This window comes from Rhinolophus hipposideros (genome assembly GCF_964194185.1).
Source record: "Rhinolophus hipposideros genome assembly, chromosome: 15".
Classification (NCBI taxonomy): domain Eukaryota; kingdom Metazoa; phylum Chordata; class Mammalia; order Chiroptera; family Rhinolophidae; genus Rhinolophus; species Rhinolophus hipposideros.
In genome coordinates, this window is record NC_138061.1 from 30,236,812 (window position 1) to 30,260,961 (window position 24,150).

The 24,150-nt window shown below is 39.9% G+C and overlaps 1 protein-coding gene across 1 annotated transcript; it reads right to left on the reverse strand.

Annotated features, from left to right (window-relative positions):
• Positions 1-20,802: 20,802 nt before the first annotated feature.
• LOC308508537 (uncharacterized protein) lies at positions 20,803-21,246 on the reverse strand (the record flags this gene model as incomplete). Its single annotated transcript, XM_081075417.1, has 2 exons — positions 20,803-20,918; positions 21,150-21,246. The coding sequence occupies 2 exons, from the start codon at positions 21,244-21,246 to the stop codon at positions 20,803-20,805; spliced, it is 213 nt and encodes a 70-aa protein (XP_080931543.1).
• Positions 21,247-24,150: the final 2,904 nt, after the last annotated feature.

Here is a 24,150-nt window from a genome sequence, read left to right on the forward strand (position 1 = left end):
AAATGTGGACAATATTTAAATATGATGATAATCACCATAGTATTATTTACATAAAACATAAAATATGTCTATGTTCAATCTACAGTAATTGTTAAATTATGATACTGCAGTGAAATAATACACAGGTCCTAAAAATTAGTTCTTTGGATGAATTTTTAGTGATGTAGGAAATGGTAATTGTCTAATGTTTAAAGACAAAAAAAAACCCATATACAAAATGGGCAGTTTATGAAATTGTATGTACAACATGTGCCCAATTTTGGATCCACTACTTGCTTTTTTTCTTTTCCCACTACTTACTTTTAACAAAGGAATTTTGCCTGGGGAAATGAACCAAAGTGGTTTGGGAAATGGAAAAACCATTTTCTGATAAGAATTTTGCCAAGATAATAGATGCTTTCCTTTTAATAGGAAAATTTATAAAAATATTTTTTCCTGGGTTCTGGTGACATGGCTTACTGACCTACCCTGTGTTATATTCTTTTCTCACTCCAAGAATATATAGATGCAGGACGAAATTCAAATGCAATAGCTAAGTTCAAAACAAAGAAAGAATTCCCTGGTTGCCAAAAACAATGAGGGAATGTGAAGCCAGATGTGTAGCTTCATGATCTGATGTCACAATGGCTCAGGAAAACATTGGTCTGGAAATAGACTGAATGGACTACTAGTTGAGGATTTAATATTTATCTTCATCTGAGGATAGAAGGTATGGCCTTGGACTCATAACATGAAAACTCCTCAGACCTCTCCACAGAAATTGCCTAAAGGGCTGCACCTTTAGTGAAATGGAACTAGAAAGAGTTTGTCTGCTCACTTAGGGGAATGATCCAAAACATTTTTCTAGCCTTGAGAAATCAGACTCAGGCTTATGACTTGTGTAGCTGAAATTCAAGTTTATATTTACCTAAGTAGTTCTAGAATCTTCAATCCAAGACAGAACATAAAAAAGATAACAACTCAGTGAAATTTGTAGGAGCAAATATGAAACCTCTCTGTAGCAACAATTCTATAACAGGATACATAGGATTTCCATAGGCACACCTCCTCCCCTGCAAAAAAAAAAAAAGAAAAAAATTTCTGTGAAAATGTGCTCACAGTGAAAAACACAAACCCATAAGGAAGAAACTCTCCATTAGGGAGAGTCAACAGACCAAGCAACTAGAATTGATAACCCATGTATTTGAGAACAACAAGCTGAAAGATACTATGAAGTATATTTACAGATTCATAGATGCAGGAAACAAACTGATGGTTGCCAGATGGGAGAGCGGTTTGGGGGCAGGGTGAAAAAGGTGAGGCAATTAAGAAGTACAAATTGGTAGTTATGAAATAGTCACAAGGATGTAAAGTAAAGCATAGGCAATATAGTCAATAATATAGTAATAATTATGTACAGTGCCAGGTATGTACTAGACTAGTCAGGGGAATCACTTCGTAAATTATATAAATATATAACCACTATGCTGTACACCTGAAACTATTAAAATAATATTGAATGTCAACTGTAATTGAAAAATTAAAAAAGCGGGGAAAAGATGAAGGGGAATAAGAGGTTCAAATTTCCAGATGTAAAACAAATAAGTCATGGGGATGTAATGTATAGCTTAGGGAATATAGTCGATAATATGGTGATAGCATGGTACAGTGTCAGATGGTTGCTGGACTTAGCATGGTGATCACTTCTTTAGGTATATAAATGTTGAATAACTATGGCATATACCTGGAACTAATATATTGTATGTTAGCTATAGTTTAATAAAAATATTAAAAAAAGTGTGTTTACCATTAGGAAATAGATAATAGAGATAATAAAAACCACAATGAAAGGATAGGACAGTATGAAAAAAAAAACTTTTGAATTTGAAGATGGTTCATTGGAGTAGTTTAAGTATTAAAAAACTTCATGATCTAGGTAACAACATAGATGATTTCATGATATCCAAAGATCATACTCTGGGTTGGCTTTCCAGGAGTTGGGATGGTTTATGTTGCACCATCCACACTCTTTTTTTTTTTTCCTCCCCTTTTTTGTCTTTATGTAACCAATGACATGAATAGACGGGAGGACTGGTCAATACTGAGAGAGAAATGTACTGTTTTAAAAATAGGATGGTTGCTCCTTTGTCCTTGATCTCTTCAGCACTATTTTAAAACCAGTTTAACTAAATAGCCACAAAAGTGGTGTGATACCTTCAAGTTACTTATTTAGTACAACAGTAACTTCAATCAAAATAGTTTATAAACTGATCAGCAACTCTGCAGAGACAGAAAATTTGAGTTACAAAGTCCAGAGGTGTGAACTAAGACCTGGGGCCCAAATCTAGCCTGCCGATGTGTTTTATTTGGCCATCGAGCATTTAATAAAACAAATTTTGAATTAGTTGTTTATTATTAAAAACTGGGAGATTTCACATAAATACATGGGTTTCTGGCTTCCCGTGAAAAGCTGGATTATCTGACTATGCTGAGAATGGGTACTTCTCAGAATGGGTTACGAATGAGCTGGAACTAAGCAACATTGGCCCCTTCTCCAGTTCTATCCAGTCCCTTCTGGTTCCTATTGAGTCTCCAGCACTGTGGATCGGTACCACTGCTGTTTATTTTCACCCTTTAAGTGTATGATTGTACGATTCAAACCACCTGCCTTTCCTTGTTCTGTCCATAGGGATGTTGGGAGTCAGGATAAGTTACATGATCAAGTTGGGGTCAAGCTGCTGCTGGCTCAGGGCAGCAGCAATCTGACAGCCTGACCCATGGTGAGTCCTGAAAGATTTAACACATCATTCATTCATCCATTCATTCATGACACATTCATTGAGCAAATACACTGTACCAGGCACAGGGACCAAAAGATGCAGGACCCACTTCAAGAAACCCAAAGTTTTCAATTGGGTTGTTTGTTTTTTTGTTGTTGAGTTGCATGAGTTCCTTGTATATTTTGGATTAAATTAGCCCTTTATCGGAGGCACTGTTTGCAAAAATCTTTTCCCATTCAGTTGGTTGCCTCTTTATTTTGTTGATGATTACTTTTGCTGAGCAGAAGCTTTTAAGTTTGATATAGTCCCATTCGTTGATTTTAGCTTTTACTTCCCTTGCCTTTGGAGTCAAATTCATGAAATGCTCTTTGAACCCAAGGTCCATAAGTTTAGTACCTATGTTTTCTTCTATGCAGTTTATTGTTTCAGGTCTTATGCTTAAGTCTTTGATCCATTTTGAATTAATTTTGGTACATGGTGACAGATAGCAGTCCAGTTTCATTCTTTTGCACATGGCTTTCCAATTCTGCCAGTATCATTTATTGAAGAGGCTGCCTTTTCTCCCTTGTATGTTTTTTGCTTCTTTGTCAAAAATTATCTGTCCATATTTATGTGGTTTTATTTCTGCGTTCTCAATTCTATTCCATTGGTCTATGTGTCTGTTTTTCTGCCAATACCATGCTGTTTTGATTATTGTAGTCCTGTAGTACAAGCTAAAGTCAGGGAGTGTGATACCTCCAGCATTGGCTATTTGGAGTCTTTTTTGCTTTGGCTATTCGGGGTCTTTTGTGGTGGCCAAAACAAGGAAACAACCAAAATGTCCTTCGATAGATGAATGGATAAAGAAGTTATCCATATACACAATGGAATACTATTCGGCAGTGAGAAAAGATGAAATAGGAGCATTTGTGACAACATGGATGGATCTTGAGAGTATAATGCTAAGTGAAATAAGTCAGACAGAAAAAGCAGAGAACCTTATGATTTCACTGATATGTGGTATATGAACCAAAAACAATAAAAGAATAAGACAAACAAATGAGAAACAAAAACTCATAGACACAGACAATAGTTTCGTGGTTACCAGAGGGTAAGGGAGGAGGGGGGTGGTAGATGAGGGTAAAGGGGATCAAATATATGGTGATGGAAGGAGAACTGACTCTGGGTGGTGAACACACAATGTGATTTATAGATGATGTAATACAGAATTGTACACCTGAAATCTATGTAACTTTACTAATAACTGTCACCCCAATAAACTTTAATTAAAAAAAAAAAGAAAGAAAGAAACACAAAGTTTAGTAGGGAAGATGGCACGATGGAGGAAGGAGAGCGGGGAGGTTAGTGATTATCTCTATATTCAGTAGGGTTGCCAGATTCAGCAAACAAAAATATAGGATGCCTATTATATTTGAGTTTCAGATAATGATGTAAAATTTGGGATATACGAGTATATATACTAAAATTATTTATTGTTTTCTGAAATTCAGATTCAACTGGGCATTGTTATTTTATCTGGCAACTCTAATTCTAAGGCACCTGGGCCTCTGTCTAGTCAGGGATTTGGCTGATAACCTGAATTATTCACCCCTGGAAAGAGAAAGCAAGAGGTAAGTAGCCTTTTCCTTTCAGAAATTTCTGGTCAAGTCATGCTCCTGAGTAATGTGTGGCCTGTTTGATGAAATCCAAACATAGATATTGGTCATCTTGAAATCTAACCACACCCCAGAAAATGGTAGTCAATAGATGGAGACCCGTTAATTATCCTAAAGTATAAATTGTAGGGGACACAGCATGAGAACTGGCAGCCGAACATATGGGACAGTAACACTTGCTTTTCCAATAAAGCACAAGTCTATTGATACTAGGCAAATTGTTTGAGTCAAAGATAAGGGTATATCTTCTATTCTGGAAGAGAGAGGTAATTAAAACTTAAACATGTTTACTCAAAGAGTTCTAAGGACTGGCAATTTACAAGGAATGTATGTATCAGTGTGGTGATGGGTATGATGTCGAATTTACAATCTAGCATTTATTTGTTTTTGACAGATATTTCCTTTAAAAATGTCATAGCTACCCCATAAAAATCATTAAAATACCCATTTCTTATTGAATACTTACTACAGTATGCGGTAGGCACTGTGGCAAGCATTTTACATACTTTATTCCATCTAGTCCTTATAACCCTTCAAAGTAGGTTCCACTATTCCACTAAGAGATGAGGAAATTGAGGCTTGAAAGGGGCAGTCCTCAAAGCAGGGAGGTTTTCCCAAAGTCCACTATAGTAAGTGGTGGCCTTCGTCTCAAACGCAGTCTGGAGTGTCTTACTCTGCGTTCCGGGTTTTACCTACTCAACTGTGTGAGTGATTCAGTGTCATTGGTGGGAGGACTCCAGCAAAGTCGCAGATGAAGTCCTTTGAGAGACCGAAGAGAGTGGGTGTTAATATCTGTGGGTTCCTTTGTGAGGAATTACTTATCTTTTCAGAAGCAATTGGATAAGAGCACATTGACTACAATGAATGAAAAGTCCCTGAAAGATGCCGTTTTTAGACTCTCTTATCTAAAAGACCTATACGTTAACAAGGCTGTCTAACCTTTAATTCTCTAGCTTTTTAGATTTAAATAATTGAAAGTTTTATTTTAAGAAAACAATCTACCATTTGTTAAGACATTGTGTTATTTTGGTTATGTCATTTCTCATTGTAACATGCCCTCATTCTAAAATTCCTTTTCTTGGCTGACACCCTGGGGAATCTGTATTCTCCTGCGGAAGTAAGTGTTCTGCCAGGGGACTTATTTTCCTTTTTCCCAGTGATGTCAGTTCCCTGCACTTGGACCAGCCTATTGCTTTATTAGGCTGAACTCAAAGAAATCTCTGAAGGACAAAGTGTTCAAAAGAGTAACCCACTTGGAAAACTGCAGGCATAGTTAATCTTCCAAGAACTGTCTCAATGTGAAACATAATAAAACAAAACAAACAAGCAAACAAGAAAATTTTTCTAACACAGTTATTGGTCATACATTTTTTTTTCATCTAGTAACACACACACGCATGCACAGTCAATAATACCAGTCATTGTTCCACGTGCTGGCATTTACTGATGAACAAAACAAGGCCCCTGCTCTTATGGCAATTACATTGTAATTGGGGCAGACAGAAAAAAATAAGGAAAATTATATAGAATGTTCAAAGGTGATAAGTGGTATGGAGAGAAATAAAGCATGGAATGGGGAGAGGTTGCTATTTTAAATAGGGTGCGCGAGGAAGGCCTGAAGGAAACGAGAGAGTCAACTATGTGTCTATCTGGGGAAAGTATATTCTAGATAGGGGAAACAGCAAACGCAAAATCTGAGTACAAAAAAAAAAATCAAAGAACATAGAAGCGTTTATAATGAAAAGTAATGGATCCTTGTTGCACTCTGCAGCCCAATGCTCAAAGGCAACCATCTTAATGCTTTTTAGTTATTTCTGTTTTTAATTCTGTTGGTTACTTCCAGGTCTCTAATTTCTATTCTTATATAACTCTATTCTTGATTTATCAACTTTACATGTTATCTATTAACCTCCAGTCTCAGATGAGAATTTAGCTTATACCATTACACGTTCCCTCCTGCTCCTCCCAACTTTTGATAGACATATAATTTTTTAGCCATGACATTAGTATCATTATAACTTTAATATACTTAATCCTCTGTTTATGGTTCTATTGATTTAGGGAAAGAAAACGGGTATTGGGAAGTGCAGACAGATCCATGGGCAAAGGTCTGAAGTCTGGATATGGGCCCAAAGTCCAGAGTCTTTAAAAAGGCACAGAGTTCAAAGCTGGTCAAAGTCGAGATCAGCTTCCATGGACAAAGATGATGAAATGTGTAACATTGGTCAAGGTGCAAACCGAGATTAAGAGTGGGAAGTACAGTGGGTCTGGGGCTGGTGTGGGGCACCTATTCCTGGGGAGACTGGAGTTTAAGGGCAAGAAATTGGAACGTTTGGAGCGATTGAGGCACTGTGCTCTCTTCCATGAACAAATGGCAAAGTTCTAGCTCTTTGCTGTTCTACTGTGCCACTCATTTGTTTATCCGATGTGAAATCCTATATCTATGCCCTCTACTCTGCCTGAATCGCAACAGGGCTGCCCCTGTAGACTGCATTTCCCAAGCTTCCTGTCCAAGTGTCTACATTTCACCAGTGAGGAGCCCAGGAGGAACGTTGGAGAAAAGAAAAAAAAAAAAAAAAAAAAGAGAAGCCAGGGTATTTCATCCCTCCTTTCTCTGCTTGAGGGAGTATCTTGAGTTTCCAGTTTCTGCCCCCGTCGCACTGGCTTCTGGGTTTTGATAAGATCGTGTAACAACTTCCTGCTGTTGTAAATCTCTGGGTTATCTCACTGTCTTTTGTTTGGTCTTCCAAAACCTTTTTAACTGGTTCCCTGTATTTACTTATCTCCATTGAACCATCTAGCATGAGCTCCATTTTCCTGAGAGAACCCTGATTAATATATTCTCTAAGCACTGAAGACACTTTCCTATTACAGAATTAAATCCATTGACTCCTGACTAGTAAATGAAAATGGCACTGAATTTTAGGAAGATTCCATATTATTGTTACTAATTTTTTTACCTTAAATTTGATTTTCCTTCCTTTTAGTGGCATTTTTTCATACATGGTTATTGTTTAGTGTCTCTGATACACTTCAGCAGTGGTGCCTCAGATAAGATGCTGAACATTTAAATTACTTTTGGTAGATTCCAAGTTAGATGGTGTATGTCAAATGATGATACATGCACAAAATATTTCAGAACAAAATGACAACTTATATGTAAATAAACCATTTGAACATATGGCATCCACCTTGCTGTTTCTGGAGGCAAAACTGTGGAATCATTGGCTAAAATATGAGCCTTCAATTACTAATGGTTACCAGTTAACTGGTGGATTAGCAACATACATCTATGAGGAAGTTCCAGAGGCAACGATGGGAATTAACGGCTGGTAAGTTATATTCACTGTAATTCTTGGCAATATAGTAGAATCAACAATAAAGTGCAGGGTCAGTAAGCATAAAATAAATGTAACCCTTTCTGAAAAGGCACTTAGTACAGAGCTTTGCATGTACTAGACATTAAACAAACAAGTATGGAATGCTGGAGAAATGTGCTTTTTGAGGAAGTAAATCTGTGAATGAACATTGCAAACCAGTGAACAAAATTTATTTACACATTCAAACAGCTTTTGACATAAAGTATTGAGATGCCAATTTACCCCTATTCAAACTGGAAAAGACTTTTTAAAATTATGATATTCAATATTGGAGAGAAAAATAGGCACCCTGAGAGGGTAAATCAGTACAACATTTCTGAAGGCAATTAGACAATATGTATCCTAAATCTTAAATGTGCTTGACTCAGCATTTTCACTGTTAGGAATTTATTCTATGGAAATAATCATGGACATATGCTTTGATTTACCATTATGGTTCATTACAGTCTAAATTATGACTGAAAGAAAAAAAAACTACCTACATTTCCATCGAAAGGGACGTGGTTAGATAAAGTAAGATGTATCTATACAATGGTACAGCAGGCACTCATAAAAATGATGTGTAAGAATAATGGATAGATGGGGAAAGGTCTATGATTTGTTGATAATTAAAAGACAAAGTATAAAGTAGTTTGATACCATTCAACAGTTATTCATAGAAAAGTAAGTCACCGAAATGTTAGGAGAGTCAGATTAGGCGATTTTCTTTTTTTCTATGTGGTTGTTTCTATTTTTCAAATTTTCTACAGTAAGTTTACTTTGTAAATAGGTCAATATAAATACATATTACAGCACTTGCCTTGAGTTCTATTTTTAAAAACTCAGCAACTGATTATTTTAAACTGATACTTAACAGAATAGAGGACATGTTTTGTCTTGGTGGTCAACTTCATTAGAGACTTAAGCACACACTGTATTTTGTTACACTGTACTGGGAAACAAAGGGTAGGTAAAAAAGTGGACTCTATTATGGATAGAGGTTTAAAACTTTGTTAAATATGTTTTGTCACATAATTATATAAAAAATTTGGAAAACTAGATATGTCAATCCCACTGATTTTTATAGACCATTGTTACTGGCATCTTCTTGAAATGTCTTCCAGTCTTTTTTCTTTACAGAATGAACCTTACAATGCAACTTTGCCTCACGTTTCTTCACTTAATCCTATGTTGCGAGCCTTTCCTCATTGTCATTGGGATTATCGCAACATAACACTGCATGGGATTCCACCTTGGGGACGGTTGCAGAGTATAAATTGACTATTGGGATTCTTTTATAGAATGATGAGACAACATTCCTCAGTGATCTAGAACAGGCACTCACTTCTGGTTTTCACCGACTGTGTTGGGATGTACAAATGATAAGCTACAGGTGATCCACTGAAGAGGCCTCTGGCAAACTGTGTTGTGTGCCTGGGTAGGAGCATGGTGAGTGAGCGTCAGTGTGGGTGTGAGACTCTGCTCATGATGTGTGTTCTGTGACCCAAGGGATTTTGTCATGTGATTGACATTCCAGGAGGGACACTGCTCATTTTTTTCTCTCTGCCTGGATTGCCCTTTCTCCCTAGTTCTGCAGTGATTTCATCCTTTATCACCCAGATGCCTGTTGTAACATTCCTTCCCCTGCGCATCTATGGATATAGTGTTACTCACTGTTATGGCTGCATTGGGTCCTTGTCTCCCCTCACTTCATACGTTGAAGCCATAACCGCTAGTTCCTCAGAATGTGAGTGTATTTGGAGATAAGGCCTTCAAAGCTGTAATTAAAATGGAGTCATTAGCATAGGCCCTGATTCAATATGACAAGAAAAGGATATTAGGACACAGGCAACACAGACAGAGGGATGACCAGGTGAGGATACAGCAAGAAGGTGGCCCTTTGCAAGCCAAGGAGAGAGGCCTCAGGAGAAACCAAACCTGTTGGCACATTTACTCATATCTTGGACTTCTAGCTTCCAGAATGGTGAGCAAATAAAATTGTTGTTTAAGCCACCCAGTGTGTGGTATTTTTTTACAGCAGCCCTAGCAAACTAATACATTTGTGGGAGAAAGGACTACCATATTTCCCTGAAAATAAGACCTAGCCGGACAATCAGCTCTAATGTATTTTTTGGAGCAAACATTAATATAAGACCCGGTATTATATTAGACCAGGTATCATATCATATCATATCATATCATATCATATCATATCATATCATATCATATCATATCATATCAGGTCTTATAGAAAAATAAGACTGGGTCTCATATTAACTTTTGCTCCAAAAGACGCATTAGAGCTAATTGTCCAGCTAGGTCTTATTTTCGGGGAAACACAGTAATAAATGAGGTCAAGTGAGGCACTGATGGTAACAGTGCGACCCCCCTCACCCTGACTTCATATCTAAAACAGAGCATTTGGACGAGAGGATCCCTCTATCGGTGTTGATATTCCAAGATTCTGTGCATCCTTATCCTCACCAAATAGAGATAACAGTGTGTGTGTGTGTGTGTGTGTGTGTGTGTGTGTGTGTGTGTGTGTGTGTTTAGAAGGATAAGTTGCAATTATCTGTGATTTGTCTATTAGCTTGGGATGGCCCAATCTGATGCAAGGGGAATGGCTATGGAGTGGCCTAGATAAAGGATGGAGACCAGGACAGTACCATTTTAATTAAATAGCATATTGAAAAACAGTTGCAAATGGCAGTCAATTATAGTAGCTTTGCCCAGATGGTTTCTGCCAACACAAGAAAAATTAAACTACTTTAATTATTTTTACACTTTTTAGGTTTCAATTTGTTCTTAAGATCTCGGGGGTTGATAGATTGGGCAGAAATAATGCAAAAACTCTTGACGAACAAATGCATGATATGAGAAACTAGCCTAAGCCTTGGTTAGTAAGCTAGATCATGTACTTAAGTGTTAATTAAAGCAATTTATCAGATCAGGCAAACCATGCTAGAAAGACAAGACAGTGTCAGAAAGATAAACTTTCCAATTTCTGTGTTCACAATAATTCCCTAGGGCATTTTAGAAACATAAATATATAAAACAATAAATTGTCCTCTATGATGCTAAACAAAATTTTATCAGGAGTGGTTGATAAACGGGATTTTCACTTAATAATTAATCTTGTTTCCCCACCCCCCAGAACTACAGAAGGGAGCTAATCCTTAACATATAATTGTTAATTTGTTTTCGTTTTTGCTTTGACTAGATGAAAAGTCATAGAATATTAAAATTAGATAATTGGACATCATTTATACATTCATTAATTAAATGGATATTTGTTGAATGCTGACAACGTGCCATGTGCTGGGTATATAATGGGGGTTCAGATGACCAAAAGGAGCTTACATTCTAGTGGAGAGCACAGACTAAGAGCAAGTAAAAAGATAAAACAATTACAAATTATGTTAAATTATGTAAGAGTCAAACAATGGTCTGAAATAGAGAAGAATGGGAGAAACTTTCTTTGAGAAAATCATTAAGATGCAGCAAGATGACCCTCCCCATGCTCAAGGAGATGGGTGGTGGTGGTGGTGGTGGTGGTGGTGGTGGTGGTGGTGGTGGTGGTGATGGTGGTATGTGTGTGTGTGCATTTCTGCATCTGTTCTATGGTACCTGCTGGCTTTAGTTTCTGAAGATAAACATGTATGAGAAAGAGTCAGTTGGGAAACATCTGGTTCTTTATCTTTTTTTGAACATTAAGAATTCCAGGTAGCAACCCCCAATTTTCAAGCATTATGAGTCACATAGAAGGTGCTCAGTAAATATTCATTAAATCAACTAATTAACAGGAAGTTTGCTGAAAGGTGGAAAGATGATAATAGGTTGGCTAGCATCAGGGGGCCTTGCCTTTACTCCCATGTCCCTGCTGCCTCCCTTTGTCCTTCACTCAGCAATCTCTGGCTAAGTCAACGCTTGCTCATTGTTGGGGTCTGCCTGCGAACGTCAGCTCCTATAAGGGAGCCTTCCACGATGTCCCTCTACAGAATGAAAAATGCCCTCTTGGCTCTCACAGCCCTCATACATGCCACGGTCTACACATACTTTAGCAGCTACACTGTAACAGACTGACTTGTTTTGTGTTCACTGCCTCTGTGTTGGGCTCTCCTGTCTCATTCGTCTCCATTCCTACCGTGCCCAGCACAGTGCCTTCCCAGGGAGGGTTAATAGATGAATTTTGAATGAATAAATCCTACTTTCCTTGTATCAAATACTAATTGTACACAGTGCTCCCCTCTAGCATACGGGGGGCTCTATTCCTGATAGATTTCCCAGCTTTGAAAAGGCACATTTCCTTTTGTAGGTCAGTTAGAACTCACATTGGGCAATGCCTCCTGGCACCTTGGGTGGGTGCCTGGCATTGCCCTCTGACGCTGCCACTCCCTTTGGAGGAGCTGGGACAGAATCAGAGACCTTGGGAGCCTTGGCATCACCAGGTATTAGAAACAGAGAAGCTTTCTTGATTCTTAACGTGAGAGCTTTGAGTTGAAGAACTGACCAAATAAAGAGCAACTCTGCAGCATAGGGAACGGCATACTCATGGGACCTCCAACATCCTCATCCAGAACTTGTATCACTTTTCTCTAGAGTAGGAGCAATCCTTGGGAAGAAGACAGGCTGTTGTTAGCCTGACCCGATACCTTTCAGAGAGCCTGGGGTTATTCCATTTTTAGAGACTCCTGGGTCATTAAAAAATGGTGAAATAAAAACAAACAAACAGACAGTGAAATGCCAAGTGTTTCCAGGCTCAGAAGTAAATGCTTTTAACCTTTAAAATGGCAATATGATTGTGCTATTACCAAGGATTTACGTTTTAAAACGCATGGAAATTAAGCATAGGGACTCTGGAGACAGACAGCCTGAGTTCCAGTCCTGACCCAGCACTTACTAAGCTGTGTGATTTGGGGCACGTTATTTGGTTTTTCTGTACTTCAGTTTCTAATCTTTAAAATGGGCATAGTAGTACCTCCTCATAGGGTTTTTATGAGGATTAAATGCAAGTCTTAGACGAGTGTCCTAGACTCTTAGAACAGTATGCACTTTTATAAGTATCAGCTATTATTATTATTTTGCTTGTTATTTTAATGCACCCTAAGCAGTATCATCTGGTAAGAGGGTGCTAATTTAACGTGTTATCTTGACTGTTATTTTCTTTCACTCTTATCAAGGTATCTCAGTGACTATACTCATATATAATTTGTTTTGCAGATCGTTTCATAATTCTAAATTCAAGGCCCTCTGTGAACTGAAGCCTAGGCCAGATGGTCTCTTGGCGCCCCATGTGAAATGGGATGCCTGCTCCTGCTCCCCTGCTTCTGAGAGTGGCAGGTACTCCACTTAAAATCTTCCATCCGAGGGATGGATCCCTACCCATCCCTAGTAGCACACACTCAGCCTCAGGACTAGGGCTGTAACTGGGCTTCCATGATAACAATTTAGTGACCCAGGGTAGGGTGATAGTGTGACCCATACAAAAGGTGCAAACACACAGTTTGCTGGATTCAATTAATCAATTATTTGGCTGACCACAAAGGTTTGGCTTTTAACATTTCAGATGCTGTTCTCTCCCGGCTAAAGTTAAAAGTGATTGTGTTTCCAGTTGGCATGGAACAAGTTCCACATTGCTAATAGGCTCCCTGGCACAATGCAAAGAGCCCCTGCGCCAGTACTTGCGGTACCCACAGAGAGCTGTGCTCATCTCCTTCCCTAAATATAATTGTGACTGTCACCGTCCAACTTGCGAGTGGTGTGCAGTTACCACCTGCATACCTTACAGGATTCAAATGTCATCTAATACCTTCCCGTTGCTGCCATAGCACAAGGCTGGTATATACGAAGAGTGGCATGAAAGTGGCATAAAAGATGAGCAAGTGGGATCCAAAGCACAGTCAGAGCGTCCTGACCTCTGAGGTCTCATGAATCTGAGTGGTGTCCTTGGCACCTATCCCACAGTCAGAGCTCAAACGTTGGCACCAGTGTCTTGTGTTTAGATGGCTGCTCTGCATCCAGCCAAATCTTGGCCATGTTCCAGCGCCACCAATTATCTCTAGCCTAGCAGCTGTGAGGTGGCAGTCACAGCATGGAGGTGTGGGGGCGGCTGCTCTGTACTTCTGGGCCTGTGCTGCTGGGGAACATGGCTATAAAATCCCTGCCACTCTCCACCTAGTAGCAGGGGAAGTGGCACCTTGGGAGCTGAAAGACACAAAGTGCAAATGAGAGGAAGGAGTTTATTTTCAGCTCAACATTCCAAATCATTCCGATGGCTGTGAGCAGACTTTTCACCAAAGCCTTCTGGGACACTGGCATGTATCGTTAGCTGCTAGCAAGTGTGTCATTCCCTTCCAACTAGGAAGCGTGGGCACCTGGTGGGGTCAGGCGTAGGATGGCCATTGATTGAGTTATTTCTAGGGCAGTTATCTTCCTGGTGTCTCTTCCTGAAGGAAAAAATGACCCACGTCAGTCTCATGTTTGAGTTTCCAATGTATTTTGCCTGGAGTGGGCAATGAGCACTACTTACCACTTGGTCAGGAGAGAAGGGTAAGTGGAGGGGTGAATGTGTTCAACTCCCTGGGTCCATGGGCAGGGTGCCTGGCCTTGAAGTTTTCAAATTTCTACCTGGGAAGGACAACATTTAAAATTTTTATTCTGAATACCGAGAAAGACCTCAGTAAAAAAAAACAAAACAAAACATTTTTTTTCTCTAGCCCTTTCACTCTGTACACAATGAGGAAAAATTCTCTAAAGAAATGGTTTTCAAACTGTTTCTTAAATCAAAGGAATGTTTTGTTTTTCTCCCCATGTAAAATCATATGCTACGTCCCAGTATATAAAACTGAAACAAGAACAACCACCCTCCCTGTTGATAACTAGAGGTGGCGCCAAACCTTTTTTTCCCCAGGAACCTTGGAAGCAGCTCCACAGATTTCCAGCATTCTTGGTGTTGCTAAACCTTCTCTTGGTTTGATGTCACAGTCATCTGCCTCATGCCCAAGACTCCCAATTTGATCTCTCAGATTTGTAAAGGGGCCTTTGGGAGTCTTCGGTGGGGGGCAACTGGGTGTTATCAGTGAGGCTTTGATTCAAAAGTACCTTGTCCTGCATGATTCAGGCACTGAGATATGGGCACATGGAGACCCAAGGTTCTTCTTCTAATGTGACTTAGTGTTGGCCAGTGCTTGGCAAAGATTTTTAATTTGTTCAATCATTTGTCATTCAGCAAATATGAATTGCACTCCTTCTGTATGCTGCCAATGTTCCTGACCTAGCTCATGGATTTTATATTCTCAAGGGGGAAGATGAAATATGGAAACAAGCATACCGAAATTATTGTTTCTGCTAGTGGTAAGTGCCCTGAAGAAAATGAAGCAGGTTAATGGGACAGAGAGAGAATGACTGGTCAGCTAGTGGTGAGGTGGGGGCTGGGGTGTAGTTCTTCGGACTGGGTGCTCTTGTTGAGAAAGGTCTCAACAAGGAGTGACATGCAAGCTGAGATGTTATCTAGCCAGGAGAAAACCTGGGGAAGCGTATATCCAGCAGCGGGAACAGCAGGGGCATAACTAATGAGAAGGGCACACAGTTGGCCTGTCTCGAGAGCAGAAAGCTGTCCAGTGTGAAAGAGACCTCCGTGACCAGACAAAACAAGGTTTGGGGCCTAATCAAATAGGCCAGGGCTGGGCATTTGGGTTTTATTATTATTTTTTTTAAATTAAATTTATTGGGGTGACAATTGTTGCACTTGGGTTTTATTTTAAGACTAATGGGACTGTGCTGGAGAATGTTAAGGCTTCCCCCCACTCTAGTCTCACTCTCTTCCTCCCATGTTTGAATTGCAATTCATATCCAGAAGATGAGCAATTTTATCTTTATCTGTTAATAACGCTGCCTTATCAACAACTAAAACCTACAAGTACCCCAAATTGAAAAAATAATGGAATCTCAAAGGTACCAGAAATGGTAATATGCATTTAACAAATACTAATTTTTGTTGTTGTTGATACAATCTATACTTATAGCTGTGTGACCTTAGGCAAGTCACTTAACCTCTCTGTGCCTAATTTTTCTCATCCGTGAAAAAGGTGTACTTCCCTTATAATGTTGGTTGAGAATAAAATATTTGCAAAATTCTTGGAATACATGGTAAACATGACGTTTGCCATTGTTTAATAACTACGCAAAAGCCCAGTTGACAGATATATTTGTCTGTTTATTTCACAAACATTTCCTGAGCACCTATCAAGTGCTCAGTACCATACTAGGCATAGAGGATACAACTGTGAACAAAGCCGAGTCCCTGTCTGACACCTGGTTTCCTACTTCTTACTCTGGAAAAGGAGGCATGGAATTATTGAGGAGGGTCCCACACCTTGGCCAGTGTGTGGAGGTGGTGAGGGAAGGTGTAGGGGCTTCTTCATTGTAGCAGGGGCCACTGGGAGTCCAAACCAGATCCCATGCCCTTTAGAGGGACCATCTGACGGGGTGAGTGTTGGCACCCGTTGGGTCCTCCGTCCCTGAAGCAGAGAACTTACTATCACGGAACCCTAACCCTGAATCCTGAGTCTTAACCTTTTCTCTACTTCAGCCCTTGCTTCTGGCTTCTGCTTGAATTGGCAGCCAAAACGCATCCCATGCATCTGCTTTCCTGACTTAGTTACGTCCACCAGGCATGACCCAAGGGAACAGAATCAGGCATGTCACGCATGAATGTTCAGTGAGCCGAGTTAGCTTCCCAAATGAGAGCAAGGGTTATTTTCAGGTTCCTATCAGCCTAAATGCAAACAATTTATTGTTATTAAAAACAACCACCACCACCAGCAAAACACATTGCTTCTGTTCCTTGGTTCATACTGTCAGAGCAGGAAGGGTCGGAGAGCTCACCCAGGGAAGGGCATCTTAGAGACCTATCTGAACTACGACTATGCTCATCGTCCTCCTCTTTTCCAGACGGTTCCACGCTCTGTGTAGGTTTCCCGGTGATCTAGAACCTGAATGCCAAGCCTTCACGATACGGCTCCTGTTTGTTAGCCGTGGCCTTGCCTCCTCCCCATGTTCCCTATCACCCCACGCTGTATGCCTCCTGGTCTCTCTCCCTGCCCCTCCTGCTACCCTTACCCAGATTTATTTTCCCAGGGACACATCTCAACTTTTAGCACTCACTCGGGCATCACCTCCTACAGGAAGTCTTCCTGCCTCCCTCAACACTGGATGGATCAGGCACCCTCGTCTATGCTCCCTGAGCTGCAACATCTCACACTGACGTGGGTAGGTTGTCTCCTGCGCACCTTTCAGTAGACCCAAGGCTTCCTAGAAGGCAGGTCTCACCTTTTCATCTCTGTAGCTTCCCTGGGCTTAATACCTGGCTTTCAAAGAATAAATGAGTGAAATGTGCTTTGTCAGACAGTCCTATTGAAAATCTCTAAGTACATTCATATTTATCACTGCCTGTGTGTCATTTTTGGGATCAGGGGAGAAAATACAGTCATAATACCTATAAAAGGCCTTGGAACACTGAAAAACTTGCCTTGTGGGATTGTTTTTCTGTGATATACCTTTTGTATATGAGATGTTCGTTGATGTTCCTTTTTCTGATGTGTACTGGGAAGAGTATCTTATGACAGCAGTTTAGGTGTGTCTACCAGGGTATATTTCCCGTTGTTTTTGGATTGGGGCTTGAACTAAAATATCAAGAAATGCCTTGTAATTAGGTAAGTGTAACACTTATAATTAATTTCAGCTACAAGTAACAGAAACCACCAACACAACACTGGCTTAAACAGAGAGATTTCTCTCTCATATTAAAAAAAGCCTGGAAATTGGATGGCATCTTCCACTTCCTAGCAGTGAGAACTTGGGTAAGTTATAACTTGTGAACCCTTCAGATATCTAGAAATTAAAAATAATGTTATCATAGGGCTTTTGTGAACATCTAATATGATGAACCCTGACTTGGCACAGAGTAAATATTCAGGAAATATTAGAAAATAAAATAACATCTATTATTTTCTTATTACTGCTAGTTGTTTGCTCTATCAGCTCATTCTTCGGTTTGCTGCTTTTTAGTAGAATTGATAACTTCCAGTGATTTGTGTAAGTTTTCAGACATTAACTACAGGCATCCCTGTGCCACCATTTACTTTTAAGCATTCTAAGATGAACCCTGACACAATATCACATCCTTCTATCTTCAAAGAATCCCATAGAGGCAAGTGCTTCTTGTGGAGAAATAAGACTATTGCAGGAATCAGATGGGGGCCCAGCCACCTTTGGGCCCTGTTCTCACAGCTCAAATAAATAGCTACCATTGGTAACCCCGGCTGGTTGGTTATGTGATTCTGGAAGATGACATCCAGCATTCCTTTGGATTTGAATTGAGCAATTAAAATAAGATGGCCCAGTGTATAATAATTCAACTGAATTATGTTTTTAGACAAAGTATTTAAAAGTAGATTCACTTCCTTTGTCTTAGTCTGGGCTCTCCAGAAAGAAGAGCCTGAGATAAAGGGTTTATGTGCTATTCTTTTGTTTTTGTTTTTAATTAGGAATTGTGAGCTTGGGGAGCAGGATAGAGAGTCAAAAAAAGTGAGGTAGGGAGAGTGTGCCAATAAGAAGGTTATGTTCCTGAGTCAGTTGCTGCTAATTGTTTGATCCCATGGGACCATCATGACTATCTTCCAAAAAAACAAACACCAAACAAACAAACAACCCAAACAAATAAAATCTGTATTTGAATAGTCCATTGGAGAGAAGAAAGGTAGCAGAATTTACTCATTGATTCCTGTCTCTCATTGGTCAAAGTTATATCCAGGAGGTGTTAACTCCCCCATAAGCACATGAGGGTTTCCATGGTGCTTGGACCTTTGTGTCTAAAGGGAAGCCCCAAAGCCAGAAGCAGCAAGTATGGAGTGCAGGTGAGGCATATCCTTTGTGCCTATGTGAAGTTGCTCAGAGCCTCCTGTAGGGCTGGTCTCTGCAGCATCTGGAACAACAGACTGGAGGCTGAGAGAAGGTGAAACGGCATTAAGAAGTATCTGATATGCTTTCATTCATTCATTTAACAAAGAATTATTGCAGACCTGCTCTTTGCCAGTTAAAGTAATAAGAGATGGTGATTCAACAGCGACAAGACAACACATCTACCCTCAGGAAACTCAACGTTCTGAGTTGTGAACTTACAAGGAGATAAGTACTTAACAGAAGGTCTGTTAAAGTAAGCTCTCTATAGTCTTTAGATGTTAGCTTTATTTTGTGGCACTGCGGAGAATGGGTAATACACCTGGGCTAGTTCCCAGAGATCTCTGTTGGTGACCTGATCACAAATCAGGACCTCAAATGATTCATTTTTTTAAAGGAATAAAATATGTGTATTATTTATTACACCAAAAAATTCTGAGGGCTAACAAGCAATCAGGAGAGAGACACTTTTGAGACCATAGAAATATTCTGCTCCTCAATAACTTTCCTCTTCAGCTTAAACATTTATTGAGGATTTTTGCCCAAACCAGTCTATATCATAATGCTTACAAACTCTCCAATTCTACTACCCCTTTCAGTGCATTACTTCACCTCTTCATTGGAGGGGATGGGCAGTGGGGGAGACAATTCTCTACTCATAATAGTAAAGCAATGTTGGAAAGTGCTATGAAAACACAAGTCAAGTGAAAAACGTCAAATCTTTTCCAAGACTCCCAGGACTATAAATTTAGGAAGTATACAAAAAATTTAAAAAAGAATCATGCAAAAGAAAACCATGCTTTTTGGCTTAATCCTACTTTGAGTTGAGAATATTAACTACAGTAATAGTACTTTGCGTGCGATGAATGTTACCCTACACACAATAGTTGACAAATTATTTTGCATACACATTTTCAATTCAACATGTTATGTATTTATAATTTTGAAACAGCCTTAAGTGTATTTAAGCAGCAAAAATATACAAAACAGTTATAAGTGGAAGTAGGACTGGCCAAGTACCCTGTGTTTTAGCCCAGAGCCAAAGCAAAGAAATCTCAGCTTACTAGGAAAACTTGGAAAGTGCTGTTTTATATTTTAAGAATCATGTGTTTTGGGGAGGGGCGGAAAGAGAATAACTTAGCTTTATCTTTGGATTAAAATACTCAAAAATTTGAAGTCACTGTTACACTTACAATTAGAAGGGAGCAGCTCCTAAGGTAGTCTGTTTTCTGAAGAGGGAAATCCAGCACGGAAGCGAACTATGAACGTTTCATCACTCATTTCCTTCACAATGTTCAGCTGAAGATGTTCCCACTTAGAAGCTGTTGAGGTTATTATTGTTTCAAAAGGGTAGACATTTGTTAGTATGAATGACTTTTTCACCTTATTAACTGAAATAACTGAAAATGGTAAGTTGTGAGATGTTTTTCCAGTTTTTAAACGTAAGATTCTTCATATCCTAACCCATGTATTCCATTCCCAAGGCAGGCACCTTTGTGGGGGGTCTGCTGGCACTATCTGCATCCCACCTGCAAGCAGGAAGCATGAAGGGTGCTGAGAGAACCAGGGTTCAGTTGTCAGTGATTGTCAACTTTCCACCATTACTTACAATCACAGATGTGCTCTTTCCCCTGGTATTCCAACCTCATTGGAGGCTTTTCATGAACACATTGTTCCTCTAAACACATCTGAGGCACAGCTTATTAGAAAATTGTAGGCAGGGAGCAAGAAGATGCATGCACTCACTAGCCTTTGTTTTTCAGAAACCCAGGCTTGTTCAGCATGAAACAGCAGGTGAACCCAGACCACCTATGTCCACAGGCAGACGTCTCCCATGGACCACATGCTACTGGACATCCTAAGTCTCTTGTGGAGATGCCATTGCTGCAACTCTGGTCCAGAAGGCCAACACAGACTTCAGGCGAAAGTTGTTACAATGGTATTAAGTCCCTCCAGGAGAGTGGTAGACTCTTTGAAGGCAGACAGCCTCTCATTGGGGGCAGGAGCTACATTGTTTTTTAGACTTTTCCAGAGCATTTCCCCTTAGTCCACCTTTTATTTTCTTTGTGATCATGTCGGGCTCTTGGCCTCCTTGTCTATGACAGGAATATTCTTTTGAATTGGGTAAGCATATTCACAGAGGCAGTCAGATGCATCTCTTTTGGCACCCTGGTGCTTGGCTTTAACTGCTGGCACCAGACCCTCACAATGTCTCGGTGAAGCAGGTTGACTGGTGAAAGTTTAGAGAGTAACAGAGGAGTACGTATCTTCTTCTGAGTTTTTAGGTTATCATTGTATTTTCCATTCTCCTGTGGACAGAAAGCTTTGTTATCCTTCACAGTTCTTTTTTGTTTGGTCCCCTTTGCTGAGATTCTTGATAAAACCGATGCACTTGGATTGCTCAAAGCCTGATATACCTCTCCAGTTTCCACTGACACGGGTTCGAATCTGAGTCACATATTCTTCCCCCGATTTCTCTGTGGAGTTCCACTCCTTGCCTTTTTCATTCTCCATAGTCTGAAAAAGAGTTTAGATTGATAAAAAGAAAATTCTTTTAACTCTCTGGTTCAAGATTGCTCTTTTAGAAGTCTCCTCCCGCACTTCCTGCCACCAAAAAACAATTTCAGTTCCATCATTCTTAAAATGTTGTATAATTAATAGATACTTATTAGAAAATGCAATAAGATATTTTGTCCTAGATAAATCAATTTTTAAGCCTTTAGAGTGCAAAAAAAGATGACAGAAAGAATAGAATAACTGGACAGGTGCATAAGACTTCAAAAGGGAGTTGAATTTTAGGGGAGCTGACTTTAAGTGATGTAACCTCGTTCCCCTACAACACCTTGCAGAGTGATAAGAACACAGCTGACTCACATTTTTACTAATTGACTGAATCTTGCCAAAATAAGGGTGTGAATTCAAGTTTGATATCAGAGCTTTTGCTGACTATGCAAAACCAGACTTGTGCCCCACTCTCTGTCCTGCTGTGAGGCCCAGACTCTAACCATGTGTCATGAGGGGCAGCCTGCGGGGTCTCAGCTCCTGCTCCCCACATAAGAACACAGGACGTGGTGAGGCCAAAAAGGAACACCCACGGAGCCATAGGTAGGGGAGTCATACCACTATAGTCTCGCTGGCGGCTGGGTTGGAGACACAGGAAGCAGGAGCCACATGATCCTCAACCTGCCGTCCACTTCTGTGCGAACCAACCCACCCCACTTGCTAGCTGCAATCCGCCCTGCTGCTCAGCCTCCATCTTCTTGCTAGACCCATTTGCTGTTAGCATAGCCACGGCAGTTGTATTAGTGGCCAATGGCTCACTGGTTATAGCTGATGGCCAACTAGCCACAGATGATGGCCATCCAAACACAGTTGATGGACATTTACTACCCGAGTGAGCACCTTTCCACATGAGGCCAAGAGCCTGGAAACTGCAGTCCTGGTTCTATCCCCACACCATGGGAAAACATCTAGCAAAGTACGTGGTTTATGGAGCCATCCAGGCATGAGTTCAAATCCTGGTTTCACCATTTTCTAGCAATATAATCTTGGACAAGTCACAACCTCTTAAATTTCCTTATTTATACATCGGGGTTATTGAAAGCATTAAAGGAGCTACGTATACTACTTAACATAAGACCTGTTAAAGTAAGCATCAGTAATTATTAGCCATTATTAGTTTTATTTTATGCTAAATGTGCAAATATTAGTTCTTCTTTCCCAGGGATCTCCACCTGTGGCATGTTTACAAGCCAGGATGAATAGGTGTGCACATGAATTAGTTATAACGAGTTAAGTTCAGCTGTAACAGTTGGAAAAACAACATTGGCTTCAACACAGAAGTTATTTTCTCATTTCTAATTTTTAAAGTACATACTGCATTTCCCTGAAAATAAGACCTGGTCTTACATTAATTTTTGCTCCAACAGATGCATTAGGGTTTATGTTCAGGAGATGTCATCCTGAAAAAATCATGCTATGGTTTATTTTCCAATTAGGTCTTATTTTGGGGAAACATGATAGGCTCTACTCCACAAAATCTCCAGGAAATGGGCTCCTAGTCTATTGTGTGGCCTCCATTTCCAAGGTCAACTCATAGTATAAGATGGTGGCTGTAATTCCAGCTATCTGGTTTTCATCCCAGCCAATAGGAAGAAGGAAGGAAGGAAGTTGAGACAAGAAAAAAGTGATGCCGGCTATTTCATAAAGAAGGTCCCTGGAAGGAGCTGCATGAATTTATGTTTATATCTCATTGACCAAAGAGTTTTATGGCTTGACCTAACTGCAAGGGGAATGTGTTTATTCTGGGAGGCCACATGTCTAACTAAAATTGCCGTGACTATGGAAGAGAGGTAGAGAGCGAACATTTGGGCTAATTATTCTCTGGCATAGAGAGCCACTCTTAGGGGTAGTCATGGGCCAGGGAGTGGGGGGAACTTCTAGGAACTTGATGGCACAGGAGAAAATAATTATTAAAAGTAGTTGATGCTGAAAAATTGGATTTGACTTTGATCTTATCAAGAAAATTTTTGGAATTGTTCTGTCCAATGCGGTAACCATTGGCCACATGTGATTATCAAGCATTTGAAATGTGCCTAGTCCAAACTGAGATGTGCTGTAACACATACTGGATTTTGAAGACAGTATAAAAAAGAATGTAAAGTATCTCAAGTTTTTCACAGTGCCTATATATTAAAATGATAATTGTGTGTATTGGATTAAATACACTATATTATTAAAGTTAATTTCATCTGCCTAGTTTTTCTAAATTTAAAATTATACACGTGGCTTGCATTATTTTTCTATTGGAAGCACTGATCTAGAATGTCCTAAATGTCATAGAGTCTGTCTCCTCAGAGAGGCGATTCTATACAGTACCTAGAGAGATTGTTTCCCAAATGAATGACCGAATGAACGACAAATCCTCTAACATGGGATTCAGAGAGCACAGTTTTGGTCCCGTACCTGAAGCGTCATCCAAGGGAGGTGGTTCTGTGTTCATTCCTCTTGAGAAGTCTGTCCCCATGGGGATAGAAGTTGATGTCACCACACCCTAAGAGCCCTCCATCTCATGCTAGGGTTCTAGTTCAGTGAGCCACTCCAAAATTCCATTTTCAGATGACTTTTAGTGTTTCTATGACTATTTCCAAACAGTGAGAAATTGACTAGTAAGCCAAGTGATCTGCTTGGGAGGAATGACATTTCTGAACTTCAACTTCAAAGGTTGGAATGCCAATGATGACGAAATGTGTTTGCCACCCGAGAGTCTTTACGTCAAAGATCCTCCATTGCCTACGGCAGTGGCTCTCAAAGTATGATCTGCGAAGCAGCAGCAGCAACCTCGCCTCGGAACTTGTTAAAAATGCAAATTCTAAAAAAAAATTAAAAAAAAAATGCAAATTCTTAGGCCTCACCTGG